Raw genomic sequence first — 22,159 nt, 5'->3', positions numbered from 1 at the left:
GAACTAGACGGCCAGATCTGGGACTTGCGTCTCCGGCGGGTGGCAATGACCCCGTCTCCATGATGTCAGACCATGTGGGGGTCCTGGACTTCCACCCCCTACTAACAGTATTGACGTGCCCCTTTTGCTACCTGCTGGGGTGGTGTCTGAGGAGCTCTAGTAGAGAGTCAGGACTTTGAGCACTTTGATCAGTAGTTACAAAGCAACTCCAGTGGGGACCACTTGTGCAACAGTAATGGGGTGCCCTTCTTCCAGCCTGATTGTCATCAGTGAGGAGCTTGGACTTCTACCCCCACCAGGCAATCAAGAGCACTGCTCCCTCTCGCTCACAGGAGTGGTGTCAGAGAAGGCCTGCCAAGGCCCAGCGTTTTATCTTAGAATGTTCAACCAGGTTTCACGTCACACCAAGGTGTGAAAAATCACCTCACACCAAGAACCAAGAAGATCTCAAATGGAATTAAGAGATGACAACAGATGTTAGGATTATCTGACAAATTATTTATTTTCAATTTTTTGTATTGGATTGTAGTTGAAACACAGTGTTCCATAGTTTGAGGTGTATAACATAGTGATTTGGCAATTCTGTACATTACACTATGCTCACAAGTGTAGCTACCATTGGTCACCATTCAATAGAAGCTACTTCAATACCATTGACTATATTACTGATGCTGTACCTTTCTCATCCCCACCTGACAAATATTTTAAAGCAGGTATCATAAAAAATACTTAAGTGAGCAATTATAAACATGCTTGAAACATGAAAAATAGAAGATCCCAGCAAAGAGGAGTTATAAAGAATTCAATGGAATTTTTAGAAGTGAAAAAGAAAATAACCAAAATAAAAAGCTCTGTGGGTGAATTCAACAGCAGAATGGAGAGGACAAAGTGAGGACTCCATGAACTTGAAGATGGAACAATAGAAATTACCTGTTCTGAACAAGTAGACTGAAAAAAAGATGTGTGGAACTATAATGAAAAAATCGGTCATGTCATTGGAGTCCTAGGAGAGGAGAGGGAGGTGGAACTGAAGAAAATATTCCAAGAAAAAGAATGGACAATTTCCTAAAGTTGCCAAAGCAACATAAACCAACAGATTCAAAATGCAAAGTGAACCCCAAATAAGATAAAGCCAAAGAAATCCATGCCAAGATCCATAATGGTAAAACTGAAAACTAAAGCCAAAGGAAAGCCATCGCAAAGGCAGTCAAAGGGAAATGACACATTGCCTCTAGGGGCAAAACAATTATAATGGCCATGAGTTTCTCATCAGAAACCGCAGAGTCCATGAATAAGTGGCACATTTTCCAAGTGCTGGAAGAAAACTGTCAGTCCAGAATTCTATATCCAGTGAGAATATCCTTCAGAAATGGAGGGGAAAGCCTTCCTTCCTCTCATGAAGGAAAACTATGAGAAGTTTTCACAGCAGACCCATCCTACAATCATGACTAAAATTATTTAAACAAAAAGGAAATGGTAAAAGATGGAACCTTGGGATATCAGGAAGAAAGAACATGGAAAGAGCAAAAATATAGGTAAATGTAATAGGTTTTCTTTCTCTTAAGTTTTCCAAATTGTTTGATGGTTGAAGCAAAAATTATAACACTCTTGTGGTTTTCAATTAATTTAAAGGAAATAAGGCAACTGTCTATAAATGCTGGAGGGTAAAAAGTTTCCATATTACTCTCAAACTGGTAAAAGTTGACTTCAGTAGATTTTGAGAAGTCACATGTATATATAATGTAATACCTAGAGTGACCACTGAAAGACCTATACAGAGAGACATACCCCAGTGAGCCAATAGAATTTAAAAAAAAAAAAAAAAAGTGTGACCCATAGGAAGGTGGGGAAACAAAAACACAACAAGCCAGAAAACAAAAAGTAAAAAGGCAGATTCAAGCCTTAACATGATAATTACATTAAATGTAAGTGGCCAATGACACCAATTTGGAGACATCAAGAGAATATAAGGGAATAGTAGGTACAACTTTGTATATAAATTTGACAACTTAGATGAAATAGACCAATCCTGGAAAAACACAAACGGACACAACTTACCCAATATGAAATGCATAATTTGAGTAGTCATGTAAGATAGAATCCATAATGGCCTCCTGAAAAACCTCCAGGCCCAGAAGGATTCACTGGAGAATTCTACCAAATATTTAAAAAAGAATTCACATCAATTCTACACAATCTCTTCCAAAAACTAGAAGAGGAAAGGAACACTTCCCAATTTATTTTATGAAGCAGTATTACTTTGACATCAGAACCAGGCAAAGACAGTACAAAAAAAGAACCACAGACCAAGATCCCTCATGAATATAGGTGCAAATTTTTTATATTTTTAGGTGCAAAAACTTTAAATAAAATGTTAGTAAATTGAATTCAACAACAATATATAAAAATACCTATGCATTGGGGCGCCTGGGTGGCTCAGTTGTTAAGCGTCTGCCTTCGGCTCAGGTCAGGATCTCAGGGTCCTGGGATCGAGCCCCACATCGGGCTTCCTGCTCCCTGGGAAGCCTGCTTCTCCTTCTCCCACTCCCCCTACTTGTGTTCCCTCTCTCACTGTGTCTCTCTCTGTCAAATAAATAAAATCTTAAAAAAAAAAAACCTATGCATCATGACCAAGTGGAACTTAACTCAGGGATACAAGGCTGGTACAGTATTTGAAAACCCTGATCAATAAATTCACCATAAAGGGCAAAAAAACAAAACAAAACAAAACAAAAAACCATGATCACATGATGCCAAAAATCCAATCATGTTAAGTATTCCAGCTATATCATGGTCTATGCTTGATGCCATGTGCTATCTTTCTGACAAAACTTGAATTTGAAAGATTACTTTTAAATCAAGAAAAATTTAGTAGGCATTGAAAAGGATTAAATAAAATCAGGAGCTAAAAATGGCATTTCATTAATCAAGTATTAATGAAATAAAACTTGTTGAAGATACACAAAAAAGGTATAGGTGAAGGTGGTAACACCTGATTTTCCTACCTTAAAGGTGATAGTGAGGTTGCAGTGATATAATATACATATGTGAGGAGGAAATGATGATAGTTGTGTTTATACTTCCCACAACAGAACCGTGTCTGAGTCAGCTGGCCAGCTGGAAAGGTCGTGGATGGACAATTAATCAAAATCATCATTCCTACTTTCACAGATCAAGTGGCAGGAGGTGAAATTCATCTGTTGTCAGCGCAATAAGGACCCTCTGTCAGCGTTCCCATCAGCATTTGGGCTTCTTTGATATTGGATGCTTATTTACTGTGTTCTATTTCACATTTCCTGGTTTGTTTTCACAAAATTTGTTTCTCAGCAAAAAGGGAAAAGGAAGTGGAAATCAGAAAAGAATAGGATGACAGAGCTCAATTAAAAACAACAACAAACAAAAAACTAGCCATGAATTACATCCAATGCGCACACACATCCTTTGTAACAGACTCTACTCCACACATTTTGTTCAGAACTAGTACATCTGCCTTTTCCATTGCTTCTCAGCCTCTGTTTAATGCTGATGGTCACAGCAGTGGCACCTCTTGGTGTTTTTCTCTGCCCTCTCCCCAGGTTGTTTTATGTTAGGTAGACTAGGTATTTATTTACAAGAAAAGAAATGAACTTCCAGGGAAAAGACACAACTCTTATAAATCCAGATTTCCTGGATATATTTACCTTTTTTCCCAATTGCTACAATATGATGTAGAAGCAGGGTAGATCACAAACTACTGGAAAATTAGTAACAAGACTCCTTGAACATTTATTTAGTGGTCTGTAGCCTGAATGGCATGTATTTCTCTTGGTTCTAATAATTTCTACCATTATCTAGTCTTGCCTATGCTCCTTATGTATATACACTATTAGTCTTATGAGAGAAAAAAGTTTAGTCAGTTTCAGAAGAATCAGATGCTAGATCTCTTCACAAGGGCTCAGCAGGGATGGAGAAGTGAGTCGCTGTTGTACAAGAATCACCACCGGGTATCCCATGATCTCAAGCTTTAAGAAACTTTAATCTTCAAAAGCAGAATTTTCAATAAACAGCCTTCACAAAATGTTCACGCACCCTGCTGGAAACACTTAACTTTGTGAAGCAACCCATTTTATGTTTGGAAGTTTGAGCTAAAATTGGGTTCTGGTTGTGCCCTTGGGGCTTTCCAAGAACAAGACAAAGACTTTTAACAGCATTTCAGATGTTTGAAAATGAGCAGTCTGGTCACTCCAGGTATCCCATCCCCAGCATAGATTCCTAGCCATCCTCCCCGCAGATGCTGTCTACTGAGTCTTGAAAAAGATGGGCAGAGGAAGAGGGGGAGAACAATGTCTAGGCACGTGCTGTCCTTCCATTTCCATTCTTTTCATCTTTTTACAGTGGCATTTTTTTGCCCTTTGTTGAAGCTTTTGGTTTATAAAGTCCTGGAGTGTAATTCTGATCCAGAAAAATGACAATATTTCTTGATTTAAAAAGGAACACTGGGAGAATTAGGTGGGATGATGTGGAAAGCACTTGGCCAGGGGCCTCTGACCAAGCTTGGGCAAGCTTTCCACCGAGCCTGGCTTTAAGTTCTCAGCCTTGGTCACGCGAGCTTCTGCTCAGAGGCTGTCAGTGCAGCGGTTAGATGAGGAAAAAGTTCACTATTGCCGGTCTGAGTACAGGTTCAGGAAAGTATAGGCCCGTGAGGCACACTTTGGAGGGAGGAGGTGGACACTGCCATGGGGGAAATAAGGGTGGGGACATGAATAAGCTAAGGTAAGTGGTACTTGTCCTGGGGAGGAAGGAGAGAGATCATCTGGTATGGGAAGGACCACCAACTCTGGGTTACAGTCTCTGTTCTGTTCCTAACTCACTTTGTAACTTAGGAGGTGTCTCTCATGCAATCCTTCCGGCCATTTTCCTCAAAAATGAGAGTGGATCAAATTTCCCTTCCCGAATGCACTCAGGCTCCATCCAACCCATACTGAAGAGCACTTCTTCTGATGGGCTCTGTGCGAGGTTCCGGGGATTCAGTGGTGAACAAGAGATAGTCATGCTCTCTGTCCTGGAGTTTACAGTCCAGGAGGGAAAAAGAGGTTTGTCAGATAATGGTCCGGGTGCTGATTTTCTCTAGGGAAGTGCTGCATCACAGCACTACAGCAGAGCCTGTGTGAGGAACCTGGCCTGAGAGGACTGGGGAGGGGGAAAGACAACACTGAACACTGAAGGAAGTCTGGGAGTTAACCAGGCAAAAGAGGGAGACGGGACCTTCCAGAAAGAGTAGATGACACGCTAAAGGGATTGAATGGCTGGAGTGACTGAATCACAGAGCAAGAGGGAGCGAGGACAGGAGGAGGCTAAAGGAGGAGGCAGGGCCACACCTCCTAGGACTCGTCAGGTATTTTCCCCTTTAACCTAAACACAGTGGGGAACTTTCACTCTGGATATACTACAGGAATTGGACTGGAAACCCCTTTAATAAAGATTTTCATGAACTTGAATGGGGAAAAATCTTATGCTATTTGTTTTTACTACCCCCTAACTCAAATTTAGCCTTTTCTTGAATTATAAATATAGACAACAAACTGCAATAGTCTTAGCTCTTACCTGGTGTTTTGCCATGCATACAAATCGGATATGCCATCACATTATACTTGTTATGAAGATCTCAAAATACTTCCACTACTTGGAAATGACCGTGATTGTCTACCTGTCACTAGATCTTGCTACTTATAGCATGAGGAAGAACATTTACCACTATATCACAAATGTGTCTTTTAAAATGTTGGTAATTTTTTTCAGTATAATTGGTTTCATTTGTAATCCTATATATTTATGTATTAAAAAGCATTATGCTTCAGAGAGATTCCTAGACACACAAAAAAAAGTGAAGAATGTCTGATTTTAAGTAAATGACCAAATAGGAATTCTGTTTCTAGTAGTATGTCAGGATAGATAACCTGAGTAAATCTCCAATGAAGGCAAATAAAATGCTGAATATAATTTTTTTTAAAGATTTTATTTATTTATTTATTTATTTATTTATTTATTTATTTATTTATTTATTTGAAAGAGACTTAGCGAGAGAAGGAACATGAGCAGGGGGAGTGGGAGAGGGAGAAGCAGGCTTCCCGCTGAGCAGGGAGCCCGATGTGGGGCCTGATCCCAGGACCCTGGGATCATGACCTGAGCCGAAGGCAAATGCCTAACGACTGAGCCACCCAGGCGCCCCTGAATATAATTTTTTAAAAATCCTCTAGATAATCTCTTAAATGATACAAAAGTAAGGAATCCACCTAGATGGATAAATAAATAAACCCATCACACTGAAGGGAGCAGTGAGGATACTTTCTTTCAAACAGCTGAGTAGGGGTTTGGGGTGGGTGTGGAGAGAGCACCCATGAGAATCTTAACTGCAAGGTGTCCCTATGTGGTCTATAAATCCACAAGTGGAGAATTTAATCTACAGTGGTCCCGGTTTGGTAAGACTCCTCCTCCTCCTGCCCCTGCACCCAAGGCACTGATAAAGGGAGATTCAAGTGACATCTGGAAGAATTCAGCTGAAGTCAGGCATCAAATATTTCTCAACCAAATTAAGCTCTAAAGAAAACGAACAGGAATTAGACATTACATGGAATCAAGGAGACGGTGTTATGAGTGAAAAACAATGAATGGAAGGCAGGTGGTAACAGATCTACAAAGACTTCTTCAGATACTGGAGGAAAAAAAAATTAAAAAGTTTAATACATTTAAAGAAATAAAAGAGAAAATTGAAAATCTGAGCAGATAACAGGAGACATAACATATATTTGAGAAAGGGAAAATATAATTCAAGTTTATATACTTGAATAACATTTTGGGAAGAGCTAATAGAATGGGGAGGAAGCAACATTCAAAGAAGTAATGAGGAAAATTTTCCAAATTTGTTGAAAGACACTGACCCTCAGATTAAGAAGCCCAACAAACCCCAAGCAACATAAACACAGAAAGACCTAGCTGTAGGAGATAGCAGACATGTAGGTTATAAAAGACAGTTGGAGGGACAGTGTCATGCACAGAGAAGTGATAAATGAATAGCAAAACTCTTAACATTAACAGTGAAAACCATAAGACAGAATCATATCCTCAAAGTGCTGAATAAATAACCAAAAATTCTGTACCAAGTGAAACAATGGAAAGTGTCAAACCTGAGAGTTTACCACCAAATGACCCTCACTGAATGGATTCTGGGGGCACCTGGGTAGTTCAGATGGTTAAGCATCTGCCTTCGGCTCAGGTCATGATCCCAGGAGCCTGGGATTGATCCCCCGCCTAGGGCTCCCTGCTTGGCGGGGAGCCTGCTTCTCCCTCTACTGTTCCCCCTGCTTGTGCTCTCTCGCTCTCTGTCAAATAAATAAATAAAATCTTAAAAAAAAAAATGGATTCTGAAGGATGTAATTCCAATTGAAGGAAAATGACTGCAGATGTGTGGTCTGAGCCGCAAAGAGAAATAGTGAATCAAGATAACTATGTGACAATCTAAACAATCTAATGACTGTATATAAAACAAAGATAATCTGTGGGGAAAATAAAGCAGGCTAGATTTAAAATGCCAAGTTACAACCGCTTAGAAGTTGGAAGAGGAGACTAGAGGGTAAGTTTTGCAAGGTCCTTGTATTGTCCAGAAGACCATGGTTATAGAGTGCCTGTCATGTCATCAAATAGACATTAAAAAGAGCAAACACTAATGGAATAGACCAAATGTATACCTTCAAAAGAAGTAAAGGGAAAAGAATAAACCAAGGAAAACAAAGCTGTCCAAAGGAAGGCAAGAAAAGAGGAACAGGAGGACAGGAACAGGTGAAATGGAATGAGTCAAAAGTTCAAAATACGGGGCACCTGGGTGGCTCAGTCAGTTAAGCCTTTGTCTCTTGATTTTGGCTTGGGTCAGGATCTCAGGGTCATGAGATGGAGCCCTGAGTCAGGCTCTGCCCTCAGCACGGAGTCTGCTTGAGATTCTCTCTCTCCCTCTCACTCTGCCTCTCCCCCTGCTTGTGCAAATAAATAAATAAATAAATAAATAAATAAAATCTTTTTTAAAAAGTTCCAAATGTGATGTTAGAAATAAAATGAAATGGCTAATCACAATAAGTGTAAGTGGACGAAATTCTCTCATTCTCTCATTAAGTCATTTAAAACCATGTTTTAAAAACAAAATAAATTTCAGCTGTGTACTCTTTACAAAAGACTCATATAAAGCACACAGAACAAAGGCCAAACTATGGAAAATATATAGCAGGCAGTTAGTAACCAAAGGGGGGCAAATATAGTTCTATTAATATCAAAGGAGAATTCAGGCAAAACACATTATTAGAAATAAGAAATTTGCTGCATAATGATCAATGATTCCCTTCACCAGGAGGATGCATTGATTCTAAATTTGTGTATACCATGTAAATTTGTGTATAGCCTCATATGAAGCCAGACTGACAGAATTAAAGGAAAAGCTTGTCAAATCCATCATCATCATAGATTTTAATACATTTGGCAGTAATTAGTAGATCAAACAGACCAAAAAAACCCAGTAAGAAAATAGAAAAATCAAGATTAAACTAACTAATGGATTTGACTGCATCTGATGTCTGGAAAAGACACAGTCCTTTCAGGCACACATGGAACATTTGCTGGGCCTGACGCACTGGCACATAGAACTGACCTCAGTATAGTTCAAAGGACCAGGGTCTGACTATAGTAGGTTTTTTTTTTAATTATTTATTTTAAAAAATGTTTTTTTACCACAATGTAATTAAGTTAGAAAACAAAGCCAATGCAATAATTAGAAAAATCCATTCACTTGGAAACTTAATAACACTTGTAATCAACTTAAGGGTCAGAGGAGAAAATATAATTGAAATGAGATGATTTCATCATCTTAACTTTTCACATCAAACTCATGGGATACAGTTCTTGGAAGGAAACAATATTAAATGCCTTCAAAAAAAATTAAGGCTCAAAATAGAGCTAAGATCTAATATAAAGCAAAGACCCACAGATGTAAAAGGAAGGAAATTAAGAGAAAAGAAATTCATGAAATAGAAAAACATACAAAAGAACAGATCAACAAAGCAAAATTTTCATGTTTGAAAAGATGATTCATTTTTTAAAAAAAGGCACAAGTGGAATGGAATGAAAAAATAAATAAAACCACAGATGTTACAGAGAAAAGCAGTAAGAGGATATTAAGAACAATTCTCAATACTTTAAAACTTTGATATAATGGATGACTACCTAGAAAGATCCAAGGAGAAACACAAAGTCAGAATAATCCTGTACCTGTAAAAGAAATGCTATCAATAGGAAACAATTTTACCACAGAGAAAACACCACATTCAGATGGCCTTATCTGACTGCTACCAAACATTCAGGAAACAGATCATTCCATTCCTACACAGAATAGAAAAGAAAACAGCTCATTTTAAGAGGCCAGAATAACTCTGATATCTAAACCGACAAAAACAACCAGAAAAAACATTAAAACCAACCTTCTCATGAACATGTATACGAGAATTGAGAACACATATCCAACCAGATCCAACAATAAATAAAAAGAAATCATGATCAAGTTAAGTTTCACTCCAGGGATTCAATTCATTGATATTAGAATTTTATTAATAGAACTCACATTAATTAACAGATTAACAAGGAAGAATTGTATCATCTCAACAGATTAGGAAAATAGAATTTGACATCCGGACATAACATTTAAAAATTATCTTAGCATATTTTTTAAGCCAGCACGATGAATAGAAAAATCCATTTCCTTAATTTGATAAATTTCCTTAATTTGATAAAAGACATCTACAAAAATCATCCAGCAAACGTACTATATGGAGAAACATGGCAAGATTGGGAATGAAGCTATGATGTCCTCTCTGTCACCCCTCCCTCCCTCATTTTTAATTGTGTTGGGATTTGAGCCAGCCTCATAGTAGACAAGAAAAAGAAACACATTTAAAGGGTGAGAATGTAAAATTGGACAGCCACTGTGAAAAACATGTATGGCAGTTCATCAAAAAATTAAACAATTACCATATGATCCAATAATTCCACTTCTGGGCATATACCCAAAAGAATTGGAAGCAGGGGCATGAAGAGCTATGTGCACAGCGATGTCCATAGCATTATGCACAATAGACCAACGGGGGGAGTGACCCAAGTGTCCATTGACAGATGAATGGATAAATAAAATGGGGTATAAACGTACATTGGAATATTATTCATCCTTAAATAGGAGGGAGATTCCGAAACAGGCTACAACATGGATGAATCTTGAGGACATCATGCTAAGTGAAATAAGCCAGACACAGAAAAACACTGTATTATTTCACTTAAATGAGGTACCAGGGAGTAGTCCTATTCATAGAGACTGAAAGGAGAAGGGGGGCTACCAGGAGCTGGGGGAGGGGGAGGAGGGTGTCATGTTTCATGGGGACAGAGTTTCAGTTAGGGAAGATGACAAAGCTCTGGAGATGGGTGGTGGTGATGGTTGCACAATAATGTGAACGTACTCAATGCCACTGAACTATACACCTGAAAATGGTAAAAATGGTAAATTTTATGCTATGAATATTTTACGAAAATTTTTTAAAATTGTAAGGATGTCAAAGGAAGAAACAAAATTACCTTCCTATGCAGATGTGATGAGTGTCCATAAACACCAGTCTCCCGGAGTCAGTACTTGCGACTAAGCTGGCTTTTTTTTTTTTTTTAATTACTCATGATTTGTGAATGGAGATGTGTTTCAGGGACTATATACAAAACTATCATTTTTTTGGAGAAAGAACAAAAAGCTTCCATTAGACTGTCAGAGGGGTCTGTGACCCACAAAAGTGTAAGAGCCATTTTGAGTGCTCCCTGCCCTCCCCCGCAGCTCTGTGGGCATCACACAGGCTGTGACCAGACTCCCTCCAGCAAAAAACGCCTCAGGAGCCCACCGCCCCTCCCCTCCCTCCCATCCCTCCCTCCCTCCCTCTCCCAACCCCCACACCACTTTTCTCTTTCATCCCCTCAGGTTGTTTAAATACTACATGAAGTATATTCTTTTTTTTTTAAATATTTTATTTATTTGACAGAGACACAGCGAGAGAGGGAACACAAGCAGGGGGAGTGGGAGAGGGAGAAGCAGGCTTCCTGCTGAGCAGGGAGCCCCATGCGGGGCTCAATCCCAGGGTCCTGGGATCATGACCTGAGCCCAAGGCAGACACTTAACAACTGAGCCACCCAGGTGCCCCCGTGAAGTATATTCTTAAATATTTCTTGAATTCATTGGCGAAGCTTTACTTTTTTAAAGACAAGTGAGGCCTTGAATTCACACAAACTTTAGCTCTTTTCCTATTACCCTTCATTCCCTGCATGATCATATTAAAATGGCCCAGTTCTCACTCAGGGCCTGGGGCCCAGAAGGTCTCAAACACCTGTGCAGTGATTAGAATCCTCCAAACCGTGTCTGTAACCTTAAATAATTTTTGACCAGATTCTCTTGCTGGTTTCCTCTCCTGCATTTCGAGTGGGCAGAATTTTAACAAACTGCAGACCCCTGCTCAGTCCCATGGTCTGCCCGGGGGGCGGCTAGGATTCCAGGCAGGGTACCAGTGACAGAGAGCTGCCTCTCAGAGGAGGCTTCAACTTTGAGAAAATCCAGGGAATGAAAACTGTGGCCAGCTTACTTTCCATCCAAATGAAATCCTGAGACTTTTGTTTTTTAACAAAATGCTTTTATTTCTATTTTTTAATGGAATGCATTGTTAGGTTCTTGCATGAAATATCAAAAGGCATTGATCTTTGCTTTGGTCACAGAAAGGGGGTAGAAAAGATCTGCGGAAGTCAAGCCCAGCAGAAGCCACATGGTGCGAGGCAGTGAAGGGGTCACTTCCGGTGCTGGTGCACGGAGCGCGGAGTGATGATCAGTAGTCATCGTAGTTGACGCTGGCTCCGTGCCTGAAGCTGTGGGGACTCTGGGGACCAATCGCTGTGTCCTCGTCATAGTGACGCTGATAGTAATCATAGTAGTCGTGCCCATTCCGACCTCGGTTTAGCCAGTAAGTGATGTCATCTTCAAATTTCTGGAGAAAAAGAGAAAAATAGAGAATGGATTTAAGGACACACACTCCCCCTCGACCACATCTTATCCCTGGCTTTTCTCTGTGATGGCTTTTCTTCAGTGATTAACAACTCTTCCCAAGAATCGCCTGTCATGATGGTATTCTGTGCTCAGAGGTCAACACAGCCAGCTAAAGAGTACTGATAAAAGCCATTGTCCCCAAAGGAGTACACATGAAGCCCTTGAAAACTTCTGCCCTATGAGTTCTCAATATACCCGACACTCAAACATTTTTCTCTTTTTTGGGAAATAAAATGGGCATCTCCCAAAGATAGCGATAGCTTGGCCTGACCCCCAGGCACTGCACACATCTTACAGACTGCCTTCTCTCCTTGTCCTGTCCTGTGCCTGGCCCTAGTGCACAGAGTAGATGCTTGATAAATGAAATCAACCACCACCCTGGTAGAGCCACAGGGACTTGCAATGGTGACCCTTTTATACCCGTGGTTTGACTAGAACTTGCACGGCTGCACTTACTCATTCCACAAATGCTGATTCCATGGGCCCAGCCTGTCAGCCCTGTGCCGGGCACTGAAGGGGCCACCCCAAGCAAGTAGGACAGATTCCCTGCCTTCACGAAGCCTACAGTTGCTGAGAGACACATGAAAAGAGACAGTTGCCGTTAGCAGGAATAAAAGGGAGGGGAAGAACTGAAGGAGTGAGAAGAATAGAAGGACTTTCAAGTCTACAGCTGGGGTAACTGGTCTTTGCTATCGATGCGTCTCTTAAAGGAAAGACTAATTCTTTGTCAGTAGTGAAAGTGCAAGATGAATGTAGATGGGCGCTCACATGTGTTGATGCTGACAACTTGGGGAGAGGTTTGGTGTGAGGCCAAGAAGGCGGGGACAAGAGAGGGATGACCCAGGGGGGTTGCAGGGTATCTAAAAGTTTGGGTCCAATTTTTCTCAAAGTGTGGCCAGTGCACCCCCGCATCCAAATCTCTAAGGATGCTAAAAGTGCAAGTTCTCGGGCACCCCTCCATGCTGCCTGGATGGAATTTTCCGGTGGTTGGGTCGCAGGAATCTATTTAATAAGACTGCCAGTGAATGTGGGTATTTGAGCACTCCCTGAGGCTGGAAGGCCCAGCCTCGCCCATGATGGTGTTCTCTGTGGCCACCCACTTCGGGTGAGCAGTGGGTCAGCCTGTACCATGCTGGTGAGCACCACTCGGCCCCTCCTCTGTTTGCTGAGCCCCAGGGGCTCTGGCATCTGCTCAGCCTGCCCTCCGCCTCTGCCATGAAAGCGAGAATGTTTGCTTTCCCCACAACACCGCAGCTTTTCCCATCGTGAAATCATTTTTCTCCTTGGTTTTTTGCATTTTATAATCGTGTTTGAAGTTTTGGCAAACCTCAGACCTTGAAACATCAAGGTTTTCAAGAAATTAAAGAAATGTTTTGTGAGTACAGAAATAACACAGACTCATACTTTACAAATCGATACGTGGGAGTGGGACAGAGGAAAAGGGGGATCATAACTCCACTGCCAGAGACAACCACAACTGACATTTTGATGTATTTCCTTCTAGTCTCTTCTGGGAATATTTATTTATTTTTTTAATTTTTATTTATTTATTTGACAGAGAAGCAGGCTCCTCACTGAGCAGGGAGCCCAATACGGGACTAGATCCCAGGACTCTGGGATCATGACCTGAGCTGAAGGCAGACCCTTAACTGACTAAGCCACCCAGGCGTCTCTTTTCTGTGAATATTTAGTTATAATCTTATGGATCCTCACCTTTATTTTGGTTTTGTCACCAGTCATTATTTTAGCCATTTCTCCACATTAGACTCTTAATACCCATTTTCATGGACTGCATCAAAGAAATGCAAATTACTACAAGGACATACCATTTTCATGTTCAAGCAAGTACTTTTTTGTTTTTTTTAATTTTCAGTGAGAATTCGAGGTGATGCTGAAGATGCCAGAAAACTGGTGCTCTCACACGGGACTTCTGGGATTGTGCAATCTGACAGTGCCCAAAGACCCGCAAGTGATTCTACCTTTTGCCTCCGCAACTCGCCTGGGAAGAATGCAATACCAAGTACGGAACAAACTACACACAAAGATGCAAATCACAGTACCTGTCGTTTGGGTTGTTGCGACTGTAAGTAAGTTAATTCATACAAGTGCTTAGAATCCTACCTGGCAGAGTCTGGATGTATGTGTTTAGCTTTTTGCACAGGAAAAAAAATTTTGCTTAAGTAGCAAAAAGATAATTAGAGAATAACCAATATATCCAATGGTTGGGAATGGGAAGGAAATTATAATCCAACCACACAACTGCATTTTATGCAGCCATTAAAAATGAGGCTTCTAAAGAGTTTTTGTTTTTCATCTATTGCGATGTCTTATACATCCTCTACGCACAGTATAAATCTTGGGCCATTTGGAGAAGTACTTCTCCAGCTGCCCCCTCTTGGAGATACTGCCCTTCATCTGTCCCCGTCCCCCTTCTGGCTGGGGTGGCAGGCTGAGCGTTCTCCAGGCTGCCGCCAAGCCTCCAATATAGCACTCCTGCTAGCGCTGCCCTGCTGGTCACTCTGTACACTTGTGTCTATGCATGGGAATCTGAGACCTTAACTCTGCCCCCAGCTACAGTCTGTGATTGTAAACATTCTTTTTCCTTGACTTAGTGAATACATCCACTCACCTCCCTGCCTGGACACATGAATGGAATGGAACCATCTTTTCCTGAAAATGCATTGCCAGATTTTCCTGAAAACATCTGCAAAGACCCATCTCTCTTTAAAAAGTCACTTTTCGTCTCTTCCCATTATCCTCACGGGTCTTTGCTTCGATCTTGTTGTTTCTGACATTTTGGGGAGGTAAAGCCGCAAATGTGTTTTGGACAGGTTGTCAGTTTTTTTTTTTTAAGATTTTATTTATTTATTTATTTGAGAGAGAGAATAAGTAGGCAGAGCGGCAGGCAGAGGGAGAGGAGAAGCAGGTTCCCCGCTGAGCAGACAGCCCGATGCGGGACTCGATACCAGGACCGTGGGATCATGACCTAAGCTGAAGGCAGACACTTAACCAACTGAGCCACCCACGTGCCCCCATTGTGAGTTATTTTAAAGACACCCAGGCAAAACTGTGCAGATAAGTTACATGGGGTTCTGGGATGAATTTAAGCCCCGGCCATTTTCTCTGGGATTCCGCTTCCCAGTCATGTTGGGAGAGATTCCCATTTGCATGTGGTCTGATGAAAAATTCCAGCTGATGTCCCTGTATCCCGATGGAGATGTTATCCAACGCCTGGGTAGGCCTATCATGGGGCTATCACTTGGCCTATCATGGGGCTCAGCCTTTTTGGAGTGAATTCCGAAGGCTAATTTTCTGTGCCCTGTTTCCCCGAGCCAAGCCTCTGCCCCCACCACACCACTGTGGGGGGAGCCAGGCCTCCAGCGGGAGGAACAACCCACCGCTTCGTCGAAACCCATGTAGAGGAACTGCTGGTACCATTGCTGGACCTCCGGCCGAGTCCGGTCCCACAGCTGCCGCTTCTGGCGCCTCAGGCTGTTCAAGAATTCTTTGGCCTTGCTCTCGTCCACTGCTACTTTAGTCTTAGCCGGAGCAGGTGCTAAAAGGATCAATTCCCCACCCCCCAAAGCACAAAGCATGAGTTCTTTTCTTATCAGGGCGAATCACTAGTATATATCCTGTACCCCAAGCTCACCCTGCCTAACATGGCTTTGATTTTTACTCTTACATCACATGTGATAAAATACAGCCGCCTGTCATCAGTCTCCATGCCCCTCGGTAGTAAGCTGTCCATCTGGGTGCAGCCATATCAAGGGGCGCAGGTTAGCCCCCGACTTCTAGGGCACAGGGGAGAAACAAGATGTAGCCCGTCCTCAGCAGCGACTCACCAGGCCTAGACCCCAGGCCTCAGACAGGGCCTGGTGGCATACCCCTTAAGCATCTAGGAAACAACTGGATGTCTAAGGCCACACAAGTGTATGTTCCTTGCATGTGCAAGCCAGAGAGTGCTGTGCTTGTTTAGGAGACCACGAGGAAAAAAGTGCTGGAACAATGAGCCCAGGCCCAGCTCGGCAGTATAGCAAGCTCACACCCTGGAGAGCCGGAGCAGACCGGGCCACCTTGGGCCACCCTCTGCGGGCCTCACACATCATCGACAATTCAACCGAGTCTTGACAGGTACTGGCCCTTGCTTTAACACTCAGCTTCTTTAACAATGTCTTCCCATTGTGGTCTCAACTGTTTAAAGGCCACCACTTCTGCGGGCTGTGCTCAGGGGAAGCAGCTGTGTCCCTGCGTCTGCCCCTGCTCTCGGCCCCCTCATCTATAAAACTGGACTGGCAGTCCCTTGTTATGAAGGCCGCAAAGGATGATGGGAGTGAGGTGTTCGGTGTGTTCTTTGGGTCACATGGATAAATAGCGGTGGATGTGTTTCCTCATTTCCTGTTCATCTGTGTCTCTCTCAGGGCCTGTTACTACTCTTTTGTACATAGTAGGTGCTCAATATGTGTTTCTAGGCTTGACTTGAATAAAAGCTGAGAATGTACACCAGGACTCGTGATTATCTTGGTGGTCTGCTCTCTCCCACCTCTGACAGGCTGGCCGTTTGAGAACTTCCATCACCCCGGGTGTCCTGGAGGAGCAGGCTGCCCGGCACAGAGATCGGGGATTGGCCAGGGCCTGGTGAGTGGCTGGAAATGCTGAGAAAGATGCTGGGAGCTCCCTCAGGACGCCCCTGCCCCTGCGAGGGGCCCCAAGTGCCCAGCATCTGGGGGATCTCTGGAGAGCTGACTGGGAAGCAGGTGAATAGCACTAGGGAGCTTCACAAGGTCAGGGAGCAGACTGAGCTGGCCAGAATCCCCTTTCAACTGGATGGGGGGGGGGCGGGGAGGGAAGAATAAGGAGGGATCAAAGGTCTACATCAGAAATGTGGCCACCCTCCTCATTTCCAAGAGATAAACAACTTCTTCATTTTACAGGCAAAGATGACAGTTCCAAGGGAAGATGGCCTTCACAAGACAACATGATTGGTCCAACAGATCTACCTGATTGTGGCGGGCCCAGGATGTGTGTGGCTCCCAGCCTGTTCTGTTTCTACAACATTTTGCTGCTGGCTACCACATTCATCATAGGAGTATTTTCTCACAACAGGTGTTAGTCACAAAACAGTTTTTTCTGTTCCACCCTGCCCCCAAGGGCTAACTGGATATAGAGTACCACAACAGTACTAGTCCGAGTCTACCTCACTAACGGACGTTTTATGTTCTCTAAAGGATACGCTCTAAATGTAGATATGTGCTCCAAAGGGTATCATGGTTCTAAAATACACAGCATTAAATTAACACAGTAACACTGTTTCTTTTATTTTGGGGTCCACACTGACAGCTTTCAGAAAAACAATCTTCAAACATTTACCGGCAATAATATTTACCTAATAAAATACCACACACATACCCACAGAGTAAGCCCTTCAGATCTGCCAACCTTTCAAGGAGTAAACGCTTCCGATGTTCCAAACACAAGACCCCAGGGAGCACACTCAACATCGCCTTTCCCTGTGATCCGTTAAGAATGCCGCCCTTCTCCATGCAGGGTATCCTTACCTTCCCGCTTTTGAAGCAGCAGCTTGAGTTTATTCCCACTTATGCCACCTAATGGAATGGACATAGAAATCGTGTCAGAGTTGCACCGCCCCCTTTAATTTCTCAAGCGCAAGAATCAGAGTTGGAAAAAAATCCCCGCGTGCCCCCATCTCGATCTGGTAACCTGGCGGTTTCACAGTTTTGCTGTTTGCCACGTTCCCTGTCATGCAGGAAAAACAATTCAGGCTGCTCATGGCTCAGACTGGTGACAATGACCGTGGCTGACCAGGGGCATTAGGATTGGAGCAATACCTAGGAGAAATGACATTGTTCTTTCAGCCCCTTGTGTCTTCTTATGAGGCCCGGCCACCCGGCATGTGTACCTTCCTGCAAACTTTCCCTTTTCATGGTATAGTAAGTGGAATAGTGTTCCCCCCAAATTCATATCCACCCAGAACCTCTGAATGTGAACTTGTTTGACAAGAGGGCATTTGCAGACATAATCAAGAATCTCAGTTAACTGTGAAGGAGGTGATATCATAGTGGATGTAAGGTGGGCTTTGAATCCGATGGCTGGGATCTTTGGAGGAGAGGGAGAGGGTACAGAGAAGGTGGCCATGTGAACACAGAGGTGGGCAGGCGCCGAGAAGTTACGCTGCCACAAACCAAGGAATGCACCTTAGCTCTTTAAAAATCCAGCCCAGTTTTGTAGCTCGTCTGGCTCCTTTTGCAACTAGGCCATATTGGTACCAGTTGCTGTGATTTTTATTCAGTTCTGAAAGTATTTCTAAGCAGCTTAAACATTTGAATAGAAAATAACATGCCTGGCCTGGTAGGACACCCTCCTCTTCCTGGTGAGCACGTGTGAGGACCGGCAGACACTTCTGCTAACCTTAGGTGCTACGTGTAGGTACAAGGCTTGTTCCGTGAAGGGATATCCATAGCTCCTGGGAGAAAAGCCCGGCCTCCAGAGCATGTTCAGGTATAAGGAGCTGGTCTGGCCCCAAGATGGAGGGGCTGGTGTCCACCTTTTCAGGCAGGTCCTTAACCTTCCCATCCATGGACAGACCCCAAGGCCTGTGTTCGCATCTGCAAAGGTACAGTTTTCTGGGAATAGGAGCCATAGTTTTTGCCAGACTTTCAAAAGGGTTTGGGACCCAGATAAGATTAAGAACTGCCCCCTGCTTAAAGAATATACTATGTACTTGGGGGAAAAAAACCACACTTGTGGCCAAAGGTCACAAATTGGCTGCCCACAGCTGAGCTTTACCGGCAGACATGTTTGAAGAGCATACCCACTGTTTACAAAATTTTGAATTTGAATGCCTCTGGGCCCAAGTCACTCAGCACGCCCCCTGGTCCATAAAGAGCCATTTCACCTATTTGCTCTCTGTAGGCATCTGAATTTGAGCGCTACCCAACTGCCTTTAGAGTAGGTACATCAGCCAGGAAGCATGGTTGGGAAGAATCTCTAGGAATCAGAAATTTTTTTTTTTTTTGGTACATCATACGTTTATTACCAACAACCCTCTCAACTCCAAAACTGGGCACAGGGATTAAAAATAAAAATACATCGCACTTCTCATTAAAGCATTACTAGTAACTTTCACTAAAAATGTACAAAATTTGATAAAAATTAACCAAGCCTTCAAATGATTTGATTATGGATATTTATAATACATACATTTTAAACTATGTTAACTGATACAGTGGAATACAATTTGAAAAAAAATGAGTCAGCAAATGGTTTCCAGAAACACCCCTGGGCCATAGATTAGGGCATAAACTAAGGTTTCCAACACCTTGGCAGCCACTCCAAAGATGGGGTGAGTCACCCCAAGAAGTTCCCCATGAAGGGTAAATAAGCAGAGATAAGCACCTGATGGGGCTCCTGTTGAGAGGATTATTTAATTAGAGTGGAGTGGGACTACACTTAAAGCTGTACTTCCCATCGAATCTTAAGAGTCAATAAAGAAATCTATGAACACATTTGCCAAAGCAGACAGACACTTTCCATGGCACAAATATTAGCATTCATTAATATCTTAACACTGGTCCATCTCTAACAACAGCGTGGCACACACAGAATTAAGTATCGTCCCTCCATCTGTTTGCCTCTGTAAAAGCACTTAACAATAAATGAATGAAATATGGCCTGATGTTGAAATAGACTTTGGATTCAGGCATTTGCAATCTTGTTGCAATTTCTAGCAGCAAATATGTCACTACTGTTCTAAGAAATGAAAGCCTTGCCAGATCTCGGCTGTACAACGGAAAGGCACAGAAAAATCCTAAATTATGAATTATTGATGTTGCCACTGTGCCAATTACTACACACTGAAGTATAAATAAATATTAATACATGTGATCAGACACCACACTAAATTTGTTTGAAGAAAAAAATGAACAAATGAATAGCTGTGAATTTTTTTTCCTATAGTATGGATTTGTTTTTTACCCCAATATCATCAGTCACTACTTCTAGGCTGATAATAGGCACTCCTGAATTTATTAAACCTGACATTAGATCTCCCAGCAGATGCAGAATTGCAAGATGCCCCCCTTTGAAGGGGCTAACTATTAATAAACTGCTCAAGAAGGAGCAATGATCATTTTCTCCATTAAATGTTTTTGGGTGTCGTAAGGAGCCAGCTGTGGGACTTGATGTATAAAGATTTTCATTTTATGTCATAAGAACTTTCACATTCCAGCTCAGTGATGATAATATTTTAACTGGCACCTTTCACCTCGTTCTTGGTACGAATGAAATAAAATGCAAATCTGAAAAGGAATGGCTTATAGCAGGTGCTCACTCCTTTTATTCAGACGTGCTTCTGAAAATGGGAGGAACAAAGTAGGAGAGGTAGATCAATGTGTAGTTTATTAGCCCCTCCTGTGGTTGTAACTTAGAAGGAGAGCAATTCTCCCCACTGGAACAGGTCCCCCGCTGTTCTGGCGACCTGGGGCTTTGGCTTCAGGGCTCCTAGGGCAGGCTTCCTCCCTCCCTTTCACCAAGAGTTTGCTTTTCCATACCTGTTTTGAATAAGCAAAGCAATCAAGGGGGTCTTCCACGGTCATTAGCCATCTACTTTGTAGGGGGAAGAGTACCAGTCTCCTGGTCTTGGGCAGGCGATTCAAGCCTCCCTGCCCTTAGCAGGAGATCTGGGATCACCATATGCCTCTCAAATGTGCTCATGCAGGCCTGAGGCCACTAGTGAACCCTAAAGGATCCTACAAGTGGAAGGTAGTAGGGTCAGGACAAAACCATCAGGTGGGGTCTGTGGACCCCCAGGGTTCAGATGCCTGCACCCCCTCCAAACTACTTCATTTTGGGGATGTGTATGAATATGCTCATTTTATAGGGAACAAAGCTGGAATTTTCAACCGCTTGCCTGAGGGCTCCACGAAGCACAGAAGGTTAAGTATTTCTCCTTTAAGAGCATTTCCCCCATCTGGGATGTGAGGCCTGGGCACAGTCTGGCAGACCCCGAACCTGACTCAGTTGGTTAGGGAATTGCCTGGAAGGGCATCTCCCTAATGAAGCTTTTGGGCTTCCCTCAGTCCTGGAGGGCCCCCACTGCTGATAGCTCCCGTTACCCCCTTGCCCCTTGTATTAGGTCCGAAACACTTCTTGCCCCTCCTTCGGACCTTGGCCCTCATTCTTCCCCAAGGTGGCCACGCAGGGCTGAGACCCTGCCCTTGACCCTAGTACTCTGTCTGCGGACCCAAGCACGCCACTCCCACTTGTGCAAGTGCAAAACCGAAGACCCCTACCACCCCTTGGTACTTGCCCGGGCTCGGGTTGGGTCCCTCTGCCCTCACTCCATCACCGATCTCCGTCCCCGCGCCCTGCCGTCGCCCCACTTACCTGGGCCCAGGCACAGCAGCAGGAGCAGCGCCAGCGCGGTCAGGGCCAGGACGGTGGGCCGCGCGGAGGAGGCGGCCATGGCTGCCGCGGGAGGGCAGGAGGGAGACGCGCGCACCGCGAGCCGCCGCGCGAGAGGACTGGGCGAGGGGGGATAGGGGCGCAGGCAGGCCGGCGCTCCCTACATCCCAGCCAGGGCGGGACCGGCAGGCCGGGCGCCGAGCCAAAGGGCCGCGGGCCAAGCGGCCGCTCGGAGCGCCACCGAGCCCCGCGCCCCCAGCACCCCGCTCACCCCGACCGCCGCCCCTCGGCTCCAAGGCCACGGACGCGCGCGACGCCGGGGTCAGGGGAAGGGATGGGGAGGACTACCCGGGCCCAGCTCAGGTTTCTCTCCTGCCTTCCCCTCGGGCCGGCCTGGCTCGCGGACTGCTCGCTGTCCCCCCTTCCCCCTCCGCGCTAACGCCGCCCTTCCTCCCCATCCCGCTCGCTCCCGGGCGCGGGGCCCTGCTCCTGCCTTGGCTTCTCAAGTGGCCTTTGGAATTTCCTTCATTCCGGGCGCTGCGCTGTGTTTTGTAAGATTTTGAAAGACTCCATAGTCTGGATTCAGAACTGCACCCCGCC

General features: G+C 43.7%; 1 protein-coding gene across 1 annotated transcript; it reads right to left on the bottom strand.

Moving 5' to 3' along the window:
* Positions 1-11,918: 11,918 nt before the first annotated feature.
* On the bottom strand, positions 11,919-21,620 carry ECRG4 (ECRG4 augurin precursor). Its single transcript, XM_021680278.1, has 4 exons — positions 21,542-21,620; positions 17,695-17,742; positions 15,535-15,692; positions 11,919-12,077 (listed from the first exon to the last, which is right to left on the bottom strand). The coding sequence occupies exons 1-4, from the start codon at positions 21,618-21,620 to the stop codon at positions 11,919-11,921; spliced, it is 444 nt and encodes a 147-aa protein (XP_021535953.1).
* Positions 21,621-22,159: the final 539 nt, after the last annotated feature.

The sequence above is a fragment of the Neomonachus schauinslandi genome, chromosome 10 (genome assembly GCF_002201575.2).
Source record: "Neomonachus schauinslandi chromosome 10, ASM220157v2, whole genome shotgun sequence".
Lineage (NCBI taxonomy): Eukaryota > Metazoa > Chordata > Mammalia > Carnivora > Phocidae > Neomonachus > Neomonachus schauinslandi.
This window is presented reverse-complemented; position numbering and strand designations above follow the sequence as displayed.

Coding starts and splice junctions, on each gene's coding strand:
- ECRG4 (XM_021680278.1), bottom strand. CDS start 21,620: ATGGCCGCCTCCTCCGCGCGGCCCACCGTCCTGGCCCTGACCGCGCTG. Junction 17,743..21,541: donor GCTGCTGTGCCTGGGCCCAG/GTAAGTGGGGCG, acceptor CCATTCCATTAG/GTGGCATAAGTGGGAATAAA. Junction 15,693..17,694: donor GCTGCTTCAAAAGCGGGAAG/GTAAGGATACCC, acceptor TGATCCTTTTAG/CACCTGCTCCGGCTAAGACT.